This window comes from Lipomyces japonicus (genome assembly GCF_038497905.1).
Source record: "Lipomyces japonicus strain CBS 7319 unplaced genomic scaffold V1514scaffold_52, whole genome shotgun sequence".
NCBI classification, from domain to species: Eukaryota; Fungi; Ascomycota; class Lipomycetes; order Lipomycetales; family Lipomycetaceae; genus Lipomyces; species Lipomyces japonicus.
In genome coordinates this window covers 40,823-54,609 of record NW_027117864.1, presented here as the reverse complement: position 1 = coordinate 54,609, position 13,787 = coordinate 40,823, and the positions used below count along the sequence as shown (strand labels likewise).

General features: G+C 43.3%; 6 protein-coding genes across 6 annotated transcripts; 2 read left to right on the top strand and 4 right to left on the bottom strand.

Annotated features, from left to right (window-relative positions):
* Positions 1 to 44: 44 nt before the first annotated feature.
* V1514DRAFT_336740 (mitochondrial 54S ribosomal protein bL35m) lies at positions 45 to 626 on the top strand. The gene is made up of 2 exons (XM_066928581.1): positions 45 to 307; positions 391 to 626. The coding sequence occupies exons 1-2, from the start codon at positions 89 to 91 to the stop codon at positions 520 to 522; spliced, it is 351 nt and encodes a 116-aa protein (XP_066781368.1). The 5' UTR covers positions 45 to 88; the 3' UTR covers positions 523 to 626.
* V1514DRAFT_336738 (uncharacterized protein) lies at positions 456 to 2,030 on the bottom strand. Its single transcript, XM_066928580.1, has 2 exons — positions 1,502 to 2,030; positions 456 to 1,421 (listed from the first exon to the last, which is right to left on the bottom strand). The coding sequence occupies exons 1-2, from the start codon at positions 1,756 to 1,758 to the stop codon at positions 785 to 787; spliced, it is 894 nt and encodes a 297-aa protein (XP_066781367.1). The 5' UTR covers positions 1,759 to 2,030; the 3' UTR covers positions 456 to 784.
* A 1,925-nt stretch (positions 2,031 to 3,955) lies between these two features.
* On the bottom strand, positions 3,956 to 6,449 carry V1514DRAFT_354269 (uncharacterized protein; the record flags this gene model as incomplete). The annotated part of the gene is given in 5 exon segments (XM_066929583.1): positions 3,956 to 4,532; positions 4,550 to 4,773; positions 4,896 to 5,601; positions 5,655 to 5,989; positions 6,363 to 6,449. The coding sequence occupies 5 exon segments, from the start codon at positions 6,447 to 6,449 to the stop codon at positions 3,956 to 3,958; spliced, it is 1,929 nt and encodes a 642-aa protein (XP_066781366.1).
* Positions 6,450 to 6,613: 164 nt separating this feature from the next.
* V1514DRAFT_369596 (uncharacterized protein) lies at positions 6,614 to 8,040 on the bottom strand (the record flags this gene model as incomplete). Its single annotated transcript, XM_066929951.1, has 1 exon — positions 6,614 to 8,040. Exon 1 carries the CDS (start codon positions 7,673 to 7,675, stop codon positions 6,614 to 6,616), a length of 1,062 nt encoding a protein of 353 aa, XP_066781365.1. The 5' UTR covers positions 7,676 to 8,040.
* A 158-nt stretch (positions 8,041 to 8,198) lies between these two features.
* Positions 8,199 to 11,948, top strand: V1514DRAFT_298357 (ubiquitin elongating factor core-domain-containing protein). Its single transcript, XM_066925483.1, has 4 exons — positions 8,199 to 8,320; positions 8,377 to 8,479; positions 8,548 to 9,396; positions 9,456 to 11,948. Exons 2-4 carry the CDS (start codon positions 8,453 to 8,455, stop codon positions 11,808 to 11,810), a joined length of 3,231 nt encoding a protein of 1,076 aa, XP_066781364.1. The 5' UTR covers positions 8,199 to 8,320; positions 8,377 to 8,452; the 3' UTR covers positions 11,811 to 11,948.
* A 565-nt stretch (positions 11,949 to 12,513) lies between these two features.
* On the bottom strand, positions 12,514 to 13,183 carry V1514DRAFT_285199 (P-loop containing nucleoside triphosphate hydrolase protein; the record flags this gene model as incomplete). Its single annotated transcript, XM_066925164.1, has 3 exons — positions 12,514 to 12,801; positions 12,867 to 13,064; positions 13,157 to 13,183. Coding segments are annotated over 3 exons (513 nt in total), but the record flags the coding sequence as incomplete, so codon positions are not given.
* Between the last annotated feature and the right edge of the window lie 604 nt (positions 13,184 to 13,787).

Below are 13,787 nucleotides of genomic sequence, written 5' to 3'. Positions count from 1 at the left end.
AAAAATGGAAACGCGCGAAAATTATCACCGGCATTAAGATTTGTTGTAAGTTATCGTGTTTGAATCTGGGCTTGAAAACGACAACAAAATGTCAATTCTTATCAGCATCTTACGGCCACGAATGTTTGGCAGACTGGTTCAGACATGTCTTCGCGGACCGTCAATACTGAAGCAGCAACAGGCGGCAACGATGGTGGTGCCGTCGCCGGCGATGGCCATTGGCATCAGGGCCAAGCATTACAAGATCAAGACCCACAGTGCATCAGCCAAGCGGTGGATTCCTCGTGGGAATGGAAAGTTTAAGCGCGTAAGTTTAAAATTATTTTTGGGGTTTGGATGTTCGGACTAATCACGAATGAACGAACGATTTCTGTTTTTCTTTTGATGCAGGCAGCGATTGGCGTAAACCACGGTAACACTGGCTGGCGGCATTCAACCAAGCAGACCGGCCACCGTGACAAATTTGCTACTCCTACTCAAGGCCGCCGACTTGTGCGCCTAATGCCATACGCTCAGTCATAAGCCAGCAACCATATATAAATCACATAACTATACATACACGCAAAGCATTATGTTGTTTATATATTTGTACAATACATCTAAATGTCAATTTTTTTTTAAGTGCTTTTAATGGAAACGGAAACAAAAAGGGCCCTGGCCACTCAACCATTGCGAGTTTCGTTTGCCACTGTGAGAGGCCCACATGTCTGATTAGCTAAGATTCTAATTGATTAGCAAGTAGCGCATCGCAATGTAGTTAATGCGTTGCATGCATGACAAGTGGTCAGTCAAGCATAGGTTCTGGGCCTCTGAGGGCGGCACATATGCAAGCTGGATGTCCACACCCATACGAGTTTTCCCCGATTGACGATGAAGATGTTGTTTGTGGTGGTGGTGGCAATGATTGGTCAGGCGTCAATTGTAATGTGAAGTAGTCGTATACGGGTACGGATACGGCGGCAAACGGTGGAGTAAAGATGGGATTGATGTCGGTGTCGCAATTGACAAATCCTTGCGATTGCATGCCATATAACCCCAGAGGCATATATTGTGGCACAGGCATGGTTGTTGCTGATGGTACCTGTGAGTTGGACTGTCCTGTAGAAGATGCAACAGTCGCAGCGGCTACCTTGGCTGCTGTCACTGCAGCAGTAGCGTAGAAATTAGATATGGCGATTAAATGTTCAGCCGGGATACCAGCCAAATGCGCGTACAAGTTGCTGATGTTCACTTCTGCGACATTCTCGCCGTTAGGCCGTAAACTACTGCACGCAAGTACATCACTAACAGAGCCCTGTCGAGGCAATGCCATGCCATCAATGCTGCCTGTGCTTTTTCTGCGACCACAGTAGCCCTCGCATACGCGGCGTGATTTGATGCAGTTTGCGCACAGCGGTTTGCCCTCGTCGCATTTGATGCGCCTATGTGTTATGCAAGTGCCATGTTAGCAGCATGATCAATTTTCCATGACGACCAATTTGTTTGAAAAATTGCCCATTACCGTTTACGACATGTCAGGCACCCGGTGCGCGTGCGCCGGCGAATCACGACCAAGTGACGATTGTCGGCCCTGGCATCTGCGTCGTGATGGTTGACCAAATTTGGTTTGCTTTTTTGCTGCGTTGATTGCCTGCGGTCAGGATCTGACTGGTTATCATTATCGACCGCCGTATCGACACCGCAGCCATTAAGTTTCACATCGGGAGGTGTCAATGGATGATATTTTTGAGAACAACAAGAAGAGATAAAGTCGGCCATAAACCATGAACTATCACGTTGAGACTTTGAGTGTTTAAGTTTACTTTTTTAGTAATGGTTTTTTTAGTTATTTCCCAGAAATATTCAAGTCCACGGGGGCACTTTATATCGTTTGTATCAATTGCAAACGCCGCTACGCCGCTTGGCCCTTGTCAGGTGTTCAAAGACAAAACGGGAAATCACGTTTGGGTAAGGGCCATTGTTGTTTTTCTTACAGCTGCAAACAAACAAAAGGTTTTCCTTGTCTGATCGGCGGGCCTGCTTGCTTTATGCAAAAAAAGAAAGAACAATGTGACTGAATGAATTTTGACGTGCGCACTGGCCAAGAGTTTGGGGTTTGGGCACGAGCTAACTATGTTAGTGTGTCCCCTTCGGCGCTACAGTAGTTACGTAATCTATTGACGGTGCTCTCGTTAGCACTTCGCAATTCACAGCACGAGCTCAACTACACGCCAGACACCCAGGGAAAACGAATAATGAAAAGAAAAGATTTTACGTAGGCCGGCGCGCTCTTATTTTATTCTACTTGCGCTGCTCAAGGGGAATATAAAATAGGAAAATATAAAATTATAGAAATTTTTAAAATAAAAATAGAATAAGCAAACTCGAGAAATCTCCTTAATATAGAAAAAGAATATACTAAACCTATCCCTTATGTTCTCCCTAGCCAATCAGAACTCTAGTCGTGTAGCCCCTACCCCATCTGATACTCGAAGGGACACAAGATCCCCGTCTCAAAACGACTGCTCCGCAATCGGCAAGGCCAAATGCCTCTGCCGCGCGACATGATCTAAGCGTCGTAGTTCTTTAGTCCCATTCCACAATTCGGTAGGTCGAGTTGTGAGATCTATTGGTCGGAGTAACTCCGTATTCCACGTTCCAATAACAAAAGCCCAGCCAGTGTTGCAGTCGATAGCTGTTACCGCATAACGCGCCTGACGAGCTGTCGTTGGAAATGGCCCAATAGTATCAATACCCCACCGTTGAAATAGTGCAGGGACGGACAGGGGCTGTGCTGCGCGTGGTTCTGAACTTACCCTTTCCGTTAGTTGGCACGTCCTGCAATTTTTCAAGACTTCTCCCGTAATTTCTTCTAAGCCTTCTACATAAAATTCCTTTTTTGCTTCCTCCAACAACAATGTCTTCGCCACATAACCCAACTCCTCATGCTTCACTCTCATCCACTCCATTGCTTCCTCTACCGTAATCTCTGGTAGGATGTATTACTTGTACTGCCAAACTGTTTAATGGTTCGGTTGCTCCTTCCGACTCATCTTCTGACAACAATCTCGACAACGCACCCTGTACTATGTTCGCTGCTCCTTTTCTGTACAATATGGTTGGATTAAACGTTTCGATATATGAGATGAATCGTGCAATCTGACGATTTGGTTCTCGCGTTGGTGATCTTAGATACTTCAAACTTTCGTGATCAGTCATTACCACTATCGCCGTGCCTTCGATTAAGGAACGCCAATGGTCGAGGGCGTGAAATATAGTCAATAATTCTCTCTCTTGCGCACTATACCTCTGTTGAGTTGGTGTTAACTTCTTCGACTCAAAAGCGATCGGAACCAGGCGTTTCTTTCCATGTACCACGTGTTCTTGAGATAGTACGGCCCCCACGGCATACTGTGATGCGTCCGTTTCTATTACGCTTGCTTGTTGCGCATCATGATGGTGTCTCATGGGTGCTTTGGCGATCTCGCTTTTGATGACTGCGAATGCATTGGTCATGTCGTCGGACCACTTGAGAGGCGCTGAGCCAGTACCTCTCGTTGCATCCGTTAGATATCGCGCTTTCTCACGGAACCCTTTCACGAACCATCTGTAGTATCCAGCCATCCCCCAAAAAGCGCGCATTCCAGTAATTGTAGTGGGTGCTGTTAACTTCATTATTTTTTCCACCTTCGCGGGGTCAACTTTAATCGTTTCTCCTGAAACGATGTGACATAAGAACTTCAACTCTTTTAGACCCCAGTGACATTTCTCTGCGTTTACTACAAAACCATGTTCTTTCAACTTCCTGAATATAATATCTACATGGTTGCGATGATCTTCCCATGTTTTTGAAAATACCAAAATATCATCAATGTAGACAGCCACAAATTGATCCAAACAGTCCCGAAACAAATGATTCATGGCCCGTTGAAATGTAGCCGGTGCGTTACACAGTCCAAATGGCATCACTCTGAACTCATATAAACCAAATGGACACAAAAGCAGTCTTATCACGATCTTGTTCTGTCACTTTTATCGGATAATACCCTGACGTCAAATCAAACAAGGAGAAATACTGCGCTCCGTGAACTAAGGCAAACAACTCATCCTGTCTTGGGAGAGGATAGCTATCGACTTTTGTTCTCCTATTTAAAGCTCGATAATCTACAGCAACTCGATATGACCCATTTGGTTTCAGAATCAATATAGTCGGCGCGGACCAGTTGCTGTTTGAGGCTTGTATCGTGTCTTTCTTCAGTCCTTCATCGATAAATTCTTTCAAATACTTCTTTTTAATCGGGGACATCTTGTATGGCTTCAGACGTATGGCTCTTTCTGTTCCCGTATCGATCACGTGGGGTGGCGTATCTGATTGCGTGTGGCCGATTCGGCTTTCATCGAATACTGTGGGGTACTTTTCTTGGATTTCTTCAGCCAATCCTGTTTCTGATGCTGCATTTACTGCTTTAGTCGTAGGTGCAGAGTGGGACATCTCGTAGCTTTCCCCTTCCAGTCCAGTTTGAAATGGAGGTGTTGTGTCTTCTCCTTCCAAACTAATCCAGCATCATACTTCATCATCCATTGACGCCCTATAATCGATGGGTAACTCATGCCGCGCATCAAGTAAAAATGCATGGTTCCCACCGAGACGTCTCCAATATTCACTGGTACTGTGACCGCTGAATGAATCATTGTTGACGTTCCATCTCCCGCAAAGCGAATCTTAATGGGCGGCTCGATACGTTGAATTCTTTCCTGATCGACCGTCACCTTGTCGGGGTCCAAATAATTTCTCTGTGATCCCGAATCAAACAAGGCTTGTGTGGTTGTTGATCCGATTTAAAGATCGTAAACAATTTTATTCCAGTTGCCACTTGTTTAGGGGTCGTTATGTTGTTTGTATCCTCCCCGAATACTTGGAGGTATTTGAAATCCTCCCTATTTAGCTGGTCTATTTCAAGGTCTTTTTCTAGAGATTCTGGAGCTTCCACTTCTTCGATGTGATTGAGATTTCCATGGTCTTGCGCTCCCTTCTTTTGCGGACACGCTCGAGCAAAATGTCCATTCTTCCCACAGTTATAACATCCGCTACCCTTTGGTTTTCTTTGTCGATTGGTCGCGGTTGTCGTCATGTTGGTTGCTTGCACAGACTCGGATCGCTTTGGTTGAATCCATTTTGAAGGACGGGATGGGGTTCCTTCCTGACGTACCGATGATGGTAACATCGTCGCAGCTGCGTTGGCGGCAGCAATCATTTCATCGCGATTTTTTGGTGCTCGAGTTTGAATTATTGCCGCTAACTGAACCGGAAACATTGCGACAAAATTTTTGAGTAAACTATTGAACGACATATACGAAATTGGAATTTGACTGAACAACCCCAAAAATGTATTCAGGTTCCGATTAAAAGAAGAGTGGTCTTTAATCGAACCTTTCAAAGCAACCATATTTGTCACAAGTCTTTCGCAATAGTGTTTAAAATCAAAACCTGAGCAAACAGCTTGTTGAAACTCGGTCCACGTCAAGGATGCGTCAAGGCTATCGCCGTATACCTCTCTCGTTGCAATTCGTACATTCTCTGCTGCCGTTCCACGTAGGGCTAATGTGGCTGCTGCTACCCAACTGTCCCGCGGAATGCGTCCCGCGACTAAATGATTTTGAATGTTACGAGCCACGCTTGTGGGTTATCATCCGTGGTCCCATAATATAAATCGAACGGAGGTTTCGTATATAAATTCGGTCTTCCGTAATAGACTTCCGGTTTCGATTCTGGTTCTGGTGAGGGCGATTGCGTTTCCCTCATGACTGGTGTGTCGTATTTTTCTTCTTGTTTCGGCTTCCTTCCCATTTTCAAATTTTCTTGGGTGGAGCGGACAGCCTGCAGTTCGAGATCAATTTGATTAAACCGGGTCAACAATGTCTCGACCATCATTATAAGATCTCCCAACCTATCAGTAGGTTCTTCCGCGGGAAACACGGACAAAAAGGAACACCAACTAGAGTAGGTCGACTAATACACCTAAGTTTGCCAATGATAATCGACCATTATAAATCGATAGGACGTGGTATTCTAAATTACTACTCTTGTGTAGACAACTTCACCGTTCTTACGATTTAGTTCCCACTACAATTATAAAAATTTTTAACTTTCTATAATAATATTTCCTCTTAATTTATAAAAAACAGTTACTTCAAATAATTGAGTTATTGAATTTACATTAAATAAACCATTATATATATAATAATTATCATTAATTAAACTAGATTTTACCTTAATATAACCTAAATATATCGCGTTTACCTATTTCGCCATTGTTCAAGGGCCATAAGGACTTGTCTTAATCCTTTATTAAGCCGTAGTTTTTTCTAGCGGCATACTTTACATTTCGTCGTTCTTCCTCCGAATGAAACTCTTCTTCCGAGGCGCCAGGCTCTTCCTTGGCTTTGGATCTCGTTGTCATCCTAGGCATTTCCCAATTCCTCTAGACTACAAGTAGCGCCGAAGGGACACATAAGCACAGCCACGCCTGATCGATTTAGAGTTGTCCTCTAACCGAAGTTGGCGTCTACAGACACAGTGTTACAATGTTCATAATGTAAAATATATTTCGCATGTTCTGCCCCAATGATCTATCTATCTTCGGTGCAGCTGGTTGTTGCCCTGCTGGTTGGGTGCACGGTGTGGCGGCGCATAAGCAGTGCCGGGTGCAAACTGGCCAGTATGGTTGTATGGGTACTGCCCGTCGGAGCCGTACGTTGGTCCATACTGCGCTGGGACCTGTGCTTGATGTGCATAAGCATACGAATACGCATGTTGTTGTTGTTGTTGTTGTTGTTGTTGTGGATGTGAATGGAAATTCGGGTAATGATGATACTGATGTGTAAACTGCTGTTGCTGTTGCTGTTGCTGTTGCTGTTGCTGTTGCTGTTGTAATTGTAGTTGCTGTAGTTGCTGTAATTGTTGCAGTTGATGCAGTTGATGTAATTGCTGCTGCTGCTGCTGCGAATATTGAAGGTGCTGATACGGTGGCGTCCAGTACGGTTTGGCATGTTGCACATTCTGTTTTGGTTCGACAACATATTGCGTCTGCACCACACGGTCATTCTCCGCGTACTGCATCTGCATCGTACGGTTGAACGGTCTATACACCGGAACATACTGCGACCGCCGCGGGAAATCCTCATCATCATTATATTCTTGTTTCTCTGCTCCACCACCACCACCACCACCACCACCATTACTTCCGCCTCTGCCAGAACTCAACGTCAAAGTTGCAGTTGCAGTTGCAGTTGCAGTTGCAGTTGCAGTTGCAGTTGCAGTCCCGGCCGCCACATCGCTCTCATTCGCACACTCACCGTCAATATTTTCGCCCGATTCCGCCTCGGGGAAATCCTTAAAAATTCTTCTCCGGGCTTCCTCATACGCTGCTGCACGTTCTTCCAACGTCGCCGACGATGACGTTGTAATTATCGCCGCCTCCATCGTGAGAGGCCTGCCTTCACTCGAGGAATCGTTCGTTACACTCGACGCTTGAGATACCGTGTCACTAATATCAACCGTAGCTGCCGACGATGGCGAAACCGAAGAAGTCGTGGTCGTCGTAATCGTGCTTGTCGTGGCAGTCTTTTCGCGCCGCATTATTCTGATCCCACCATTGCCACCGGTACTCCCCTTTATCTTCTTCTCTGACTCCATGACTTGACTCAGATTATTTTATTTTTATTTTTATTATTATTATTATTATTATTATTATTATTATTATCTTTTTAAAATATTAACTTGCAGTAAAAATCGCTCAATGTGATGAAAAGCCTTTAAAACAAAAACCTCAACGCTTTCGTCTTTTTTCTTTTTTTTCTTTTGAATCTCTCGTGTTGACAATGAACTGAACGGGCTTGCTGCCGACACACACCACTCAGTCACCCTCAATCAAACCTTCGCCATCGGTTCTTAAACTAAGACGAAGCGTAATATTAGTTCAATGTATTTCGTGTTTAAGCTATTATTTTGTTTGCGCCAGGTTATCAAGAACGTGACCACGGGAGCTAGTGCAAAAAGGCTCTGCCGATATGTTATTTACTCTGGCGCCTTTGGCTTTTGCGATTTTTTTTCCCCTGGTGATGACATAATTAATATTACTGAGCTTAGTTATGAAGGTTTGAAGGCAGCAAAGGTCGCCACTTGTCCTTGTGCACATGTACTAAATACACCTGTCAACAATTGTAGAAAAACATGCAAAATGCTCAACTCTCAAGTGTGCAGGAATTTTGGAATGGGCTTTTGATCATTTTGAGTTTATTATGATTTACCACTATGTATTCTGTTGATGAATTTGAAAATGTATCGTTAATCAAAACCTCATTTGTTACGTAATTAATGAATAACTCTCCCGACAGGGTTTCGTTGGTTAGTGGCTGTTTACATTGAGCATAAGGACTATTTGCTTGCTCAATCGCATTTTAAAGAATATTAATGTCCGATTTAAGCGAAGCAGATATTGTGAGTTGCACTAAGACGAATTTGCAAATGTTTTTTTTTTTGGCATTGTTACTGATGCATGGTTACAGATCAGGCAGAAGCGGCTGGCCAGGCTTCAATCAGCTCAGGTTGACCGATCGCCCGACGCGTCTGCACAGTCAACCAGCAGGCCGTCTGTAACGACAAGCAAACCAGAACTTAACAAGAAACTTAAGGAATCATTACCGACAAAGTCTGAGTCATCATTTGTTGCAGTCAAGGACGCGTCCGGACCGTCGTCGTCCAAGCGACCACCTGCAGCAAGCACGCCACGAGTCGTGTTGCCGCAAGATTTTGACGCCTGGGAAGAATCCACGCTGTCCAAGATTTTTAGATTTACATTAAATGAGAAAGATGCTGCTGATGCTGCTGCTACATCGTCTTCAACTGGCAGCGGTCTTCGGTTTTTGCAAAGCGTGTATCTCGATCTCAAGGATTCCAATGAGCAACGCCTGCCGCGGTTGTCGACCACCACGTTGGACAGCGCGTTGCTATCGAAACTTACCGAGGATACGCATGGAGACGAGCCTTTTCAATATTTAATTGATTCGTTTAAACAAATCAACACGATTCGTCGCACGCTTAGGATCGCGGACCCCTTATATCAGCGCAAGACTGCTACCATCACTGAAGCCAAAAGGTTATGCTCTGGGTACGCGGTCCTGACCGTGACAATGCCGTTCATGTTTGCTCACACTCCTGCTAATCCGGATTTGGCTCGACGACTGTTGCAAAAGCCAGATTCATCGAGCGCGGTGCCGCCTGAATTTGTTGACGACATGATTACCCGTGCGGCCGAAGATGAGACGTTGCACGAGTTTATTTCGCCAATTGTGATTGAGTTGAGCTCTGGCTTGGCTCGTCTTTCCATGGTGGATAACTATCAATCTTACTTTGCCGTATGTACATATACATCTACATATATACCCTTTTTTTTTGCTTATTAACGAATTCATAGGCACTGCAACAATTAGTTGCTCATAAGCCCGTAGCACAAATCATTGCAGAATTTCCTAATTTTGTTATAGTGGATCAGCCAGTTCCTCAACTTGAAGAACGCACGATACTTGGCCCCTTTTTTGCAATTTCGCCCGTGGTGGCCAAAGTTGCAGACACGTACTTTGCCAACGCTAACGATCGGCCACAGTCTGATATTGATTCTGCTTTGACCGGATTGCGAACCGAATTGCGAACAATTCAGGATGAACTTTTCTTTATTATCGACAAGATCGTGCGCGCGTCATCACAGGCTAGGGAACGCGTGCTGCAATTTTTTGCATTGGCCGTCAATCTCAATCATAAACGTCGCGCCATTCAAGTTGAACCGGGAACCGTTTCGTCAGATGCGTTCATGATCAATATTACTGCCGTACTGACCAGGCTCTGCGAGCCATTTGTGGACGCCAGCTTTGCCAAGATTGATAAGATTGATCCTCTTTATTTCCGGAAGAGCACGCGCATCGACATCAAGGATGAAGTTAAACTCGACACGGATCAACAACATTTTGATGAATATTATGCTCAGAGGATACAAGACGGGCCAGCGCCTAATTTTATATCTGAAGTTTTTTATTTGACCGTGGCGGCCCATCATTATGGCCTGGGAGGCGCAATGAATAATCAGGCTCAGTTGTCTAATGATATTAAAGAGTTGGAAAAGCACCTGAAGCAGTTACAGGATGAGCAACCTAAATGGGCTAATTCACCGCAGGCTGTGTTACTGAACAACACGCTAGACAGAGTTCGCAAACAGTACAGTCATGCTCAGGCTTTGCAACATGCATTCACCTGTGTGCTGCGCGACAGGGTCACTGCTGGCAAGTCCTACGCATTTTTGATGACATTGGCGACATGGCTGATGCGAATTGCTGATCCTAATCGACAACATCCGCAAAAATTTATCAAGCTGCCATTACCTGCCGACAGCACGCCTGAAGTATTTAAGAATTTACCTGAATATTTTGTGGAAGATATTACCGGATTTTTAATATACTACTCAAGAAATTTCCCTGATTTTTTGTTTGAACAACAACATGTCGAACTTGTGGCTTTTTCAGTCACTTTTTTGAATGCGTCGCATTACATCAAGAATCCTTACCTAAAGTCCAAAATTATTGAAGTTCTGTTTTATGGCACGTATGCGCAAAGACCAGCACCGTTGGGATATTTGGGTGAGACTCTCACGTCACTGCCGTATTCGATCCAACATTTGTTTCATTCATTAATGTCGTTCTATATTGAGATTGAATCAACCGGTGCCAGTTCACAATTTTATGATAAGTTTAATATTCGATATTACATTTCTCAAATCGTGAAATGCATTTGGCAAAACACATTGTTCAGGGACAAACTGGAAGAAGAAACCAAATTATCGGCCGATTTCTTCGTCAGGTTTGTCGCGTTACTGTTGAACGATGTCACGTACTTGCTTGACGAGTCGCTTTCGAAACTGACCGATATTCATAACCTGCAAATCGAATTGAGCAACAACGGTGGTGCTGGGTTAACCCCGCAAGAACGAACCGAAAAGCAAAACAATCTTGTTAGTGCCGAGCGACAGGCCACGTCATACATGTCATTGGCTAACGAGACCGTGTCCATGCTCAAGTTGTTCACCAAGGCCGTGCCTGCCGCGTTCGTGACGTCTGAAATTGTTGACCGGTTGGCAGCCATGTTAGATTACAACCTGGACGCGCTCGTGGGTCCGAAATGTACCGGCCTCAAGGTTAAGGACCCGCAAAAATATCAGTTTAACCCGAAAGTGTTGTTGTCTGACATCACGGACGTGTACCTCAACCTTTCCGGCCAACCGGCGTTGATCTTGGCCATTGCCAGGGACGGCCGGTCGTATCGTCGAGACACGTTTGCCAGGGCGACCCAGATCTTGACCAAGTACGCGGTCAAGTCGAGCGCGGATATTAACCGCCTGGTCGAATTTGCTGACCAGGTTGAACTCACGAAGCAACAAGACGAACAAGGCGAAGAAGAATTGGGTGACATTCCGGACGAATTTTTGGATCCGTTAATGTACACGTTAATGGAAAATCCGGTCGTGCTGCCGTCATCAAAAGTTACGATCGACCTGGCCACAATCAAATCTCATTTGTTATCGGATTCAACCGATCCGTTTAATCGCGTGCAGTTACGATTGCAAGACGTGATTCCGAATGTGGAATTAAAACAAAAGATTAATGAATTTAAATCTGCCAGGCGGAAATCGAAACTGGCAATCACGGCGAATGCACAACAAGAAGAAAAACAGGTTGTTGATAATGACAAAAAGGATGCAGATGGTGACATTACTTTGGATTAAAAAAAAATGAGGCTATTGCACATGTTTGGTTAACATAGATGTTACTAAAGAATCTAATTTTAATATCATTAAAATAAATAACCCGTCATGTAATGTATATATATAAATAAGTCATAAATATATATAGTTATATGAGCCATTTATCATTATGTATATGTATAGAGGCCTGACAAACAACAAAGTAAAAAAAAAAAAAAACTACAACACGTTGCACTCATATTATATATAACTAAAACATTCAGATATATATATTTCCCATTCATTTCCGTTAACTCTTTGCGTCTTATAGTATAGTATAAAATTTTTTTTTTTTTTCTTCTTTCGATTCTTTAAAGGAAAAAAAAAAAAGTTCTAATCATCCCTTCCCCATTTAGATAAAAAAAAACAATAACAATAATCATATAACACAAATAGCGAAGCAATAATAATAACCCGTCACAATTAACTACTTCCATGTGAACCACATAACATAAGGGGGGGAGGGCAAAAAGTCATAAAAAATGACAAGACATAATGCCGTTTAAGACTTTGACAAGTATACACACAATTCAAATATATGCATACGCGCACAAACAAAACAGAAAAAAAAAAGGACATAAACTAATTAAGAGACGCCTGCGCTAAGGTGGAAAAAAAAAACAACAACAACAAAGCGACGGAAAAGGACTATATCAAAAGAACATTAAAAACTAGAGGAAAATAATTACAATATTGAACATTTGCCACGCTTTGACTTTGTTCGTTCAAGCAAGGCAGCTCTGGTAGCATGTTCAAAAACCTCACGAACACCTTCATGAGTTCTAGCTGAACATTCAAGATATTTTATGGCACCAATCTTGTCAGCAACTGCTTGACCTTCTTCAGGCGTGACGGGTCGTTGAGAAGTCTTTTGGAGTTCTTCAATAGTTTTTGTGTCAAATCGAAGATCCTTCTTGCAACCAATAAGAATGATTGGCAAGTTTTGGCAAAAATGCAAAACCTCAGAAATCCACTAAATTTAAAGTTAGCCAAAAAAAAAAAAAAAAAAAGAATTTAAAATCATAACTGATGTCATACCTTTTCTTGAACGTTATCAAGCGAATCTGGAGAATCAATAGAGAAACAAATAAGGATCACGTTGGAATCGGGATAGGAAAGGGGGCGAAGACGATCGTAATCTTCCTGACCAGCCGTATCCCACAAGGCCAACTCGACGTGCCTTCCATCAACTTCAACGTCTGCAACGTAGTTCTCAAAAACAGTGGGAACATAAACCTGTCAACCATTCAAAAGGTTTATTATTAGCATTAATAGTTCATGACCTGCCTGGATGTGCAGACGTGGTTGAATCAAGAGAGTTAGCGTACCTCAGGAAATGTGCCCTTAGAAAAAACGCTAAAAACAAGCAGTTAGCACTAATGAAGAAACAAAAATATCAACAATTTTCAATTGCATGTTATGTTAAGAGTTGAACCAGAAAAAAAAAAGAAAAAAAATATTATGTAAAGAAGACAAAAATGCTGACAGATTCCCAAGTTGATGTCTGAAACGCGCGGAAAAAAAAAGCGCTCGCAAAGAAAGGGTCGCCGTGTTTTCGATCAAATTTGCAAAATCCAATGTCCGAATCATCGCCGCGTTAGAATAAATTCAAGTAAAAAATGTCATGCTTTGCCCCTTTGACCAAAAAAAACAAAAAAAAAGAAGAAAGAAAGATATTTCTGAGACGGTCCACGTGAACAACAGCCCGCCGAACTTCGGCAACGATCACAGCCAACACGATGTACCCAGGATGACATGCAAGTCACACCCACATCTTTGCATGATTACCCGCCAAGACCAATCAAATGCAAAACACAAAAAAAAACGTTCAAAAATCTCTTAATAATAACATGCTGAATGAAACGGCGGGAAAGATTGCGACAAAAGAAAAATATCGCACGTACATCAAAAGACAAGTCTTTCCACAGGCACCATCACCGACGATGACAAGCTTGCGGC

Coding starts and splice junctions, on each gene's coding strand:
- V1514DRAFT_336738 (XM_066928580.1), bottom strand. CDS start 1,758: ATGGCCGACTTTATCTCTTCTTGTTGTTCTCAAAAATATCATCCATTG. Junction 1,422..1,501: donor TGCCTGACATGTCGTAAACG/GTAATGGGCAAT, acceptor CATAACACATAG/GCGCATCAAATGCGACGAGG.
- V1514DRAFT_298357 (XM_066925483.1), top strand. CDS start 8,453: ATGTCCGATTTAAGCGAAGCAGATATT. Junction 8,480..8,547: donor ATTTAAGCGAAGCAGATATT/GTGAGTTGCACT, acceptor GCATGGTTACAG/ATCAGGCAGAAGCGGCTGGC. Junction 9,397..9,455: donor ACTATCAATCTTACTTTGCC/GTATGTACATAT, acceptor ACGAATTCATAG/GCACTGCAACAATTAGTTGC.
- V1514DRAFT_336740 (XM_066928581.1), top strand. CDS start 89: ATGTCAATTCTTATCAGCATCTTACGGCCACGAATGTTTGGCAGACTG. Junction 308..390: donor GGAATGGAAAGTTTAAGCGC/GTAAGTTTAAAA, acceptor CTTTTGATGCAG/GCAGCGATTGGCGTAAACCA.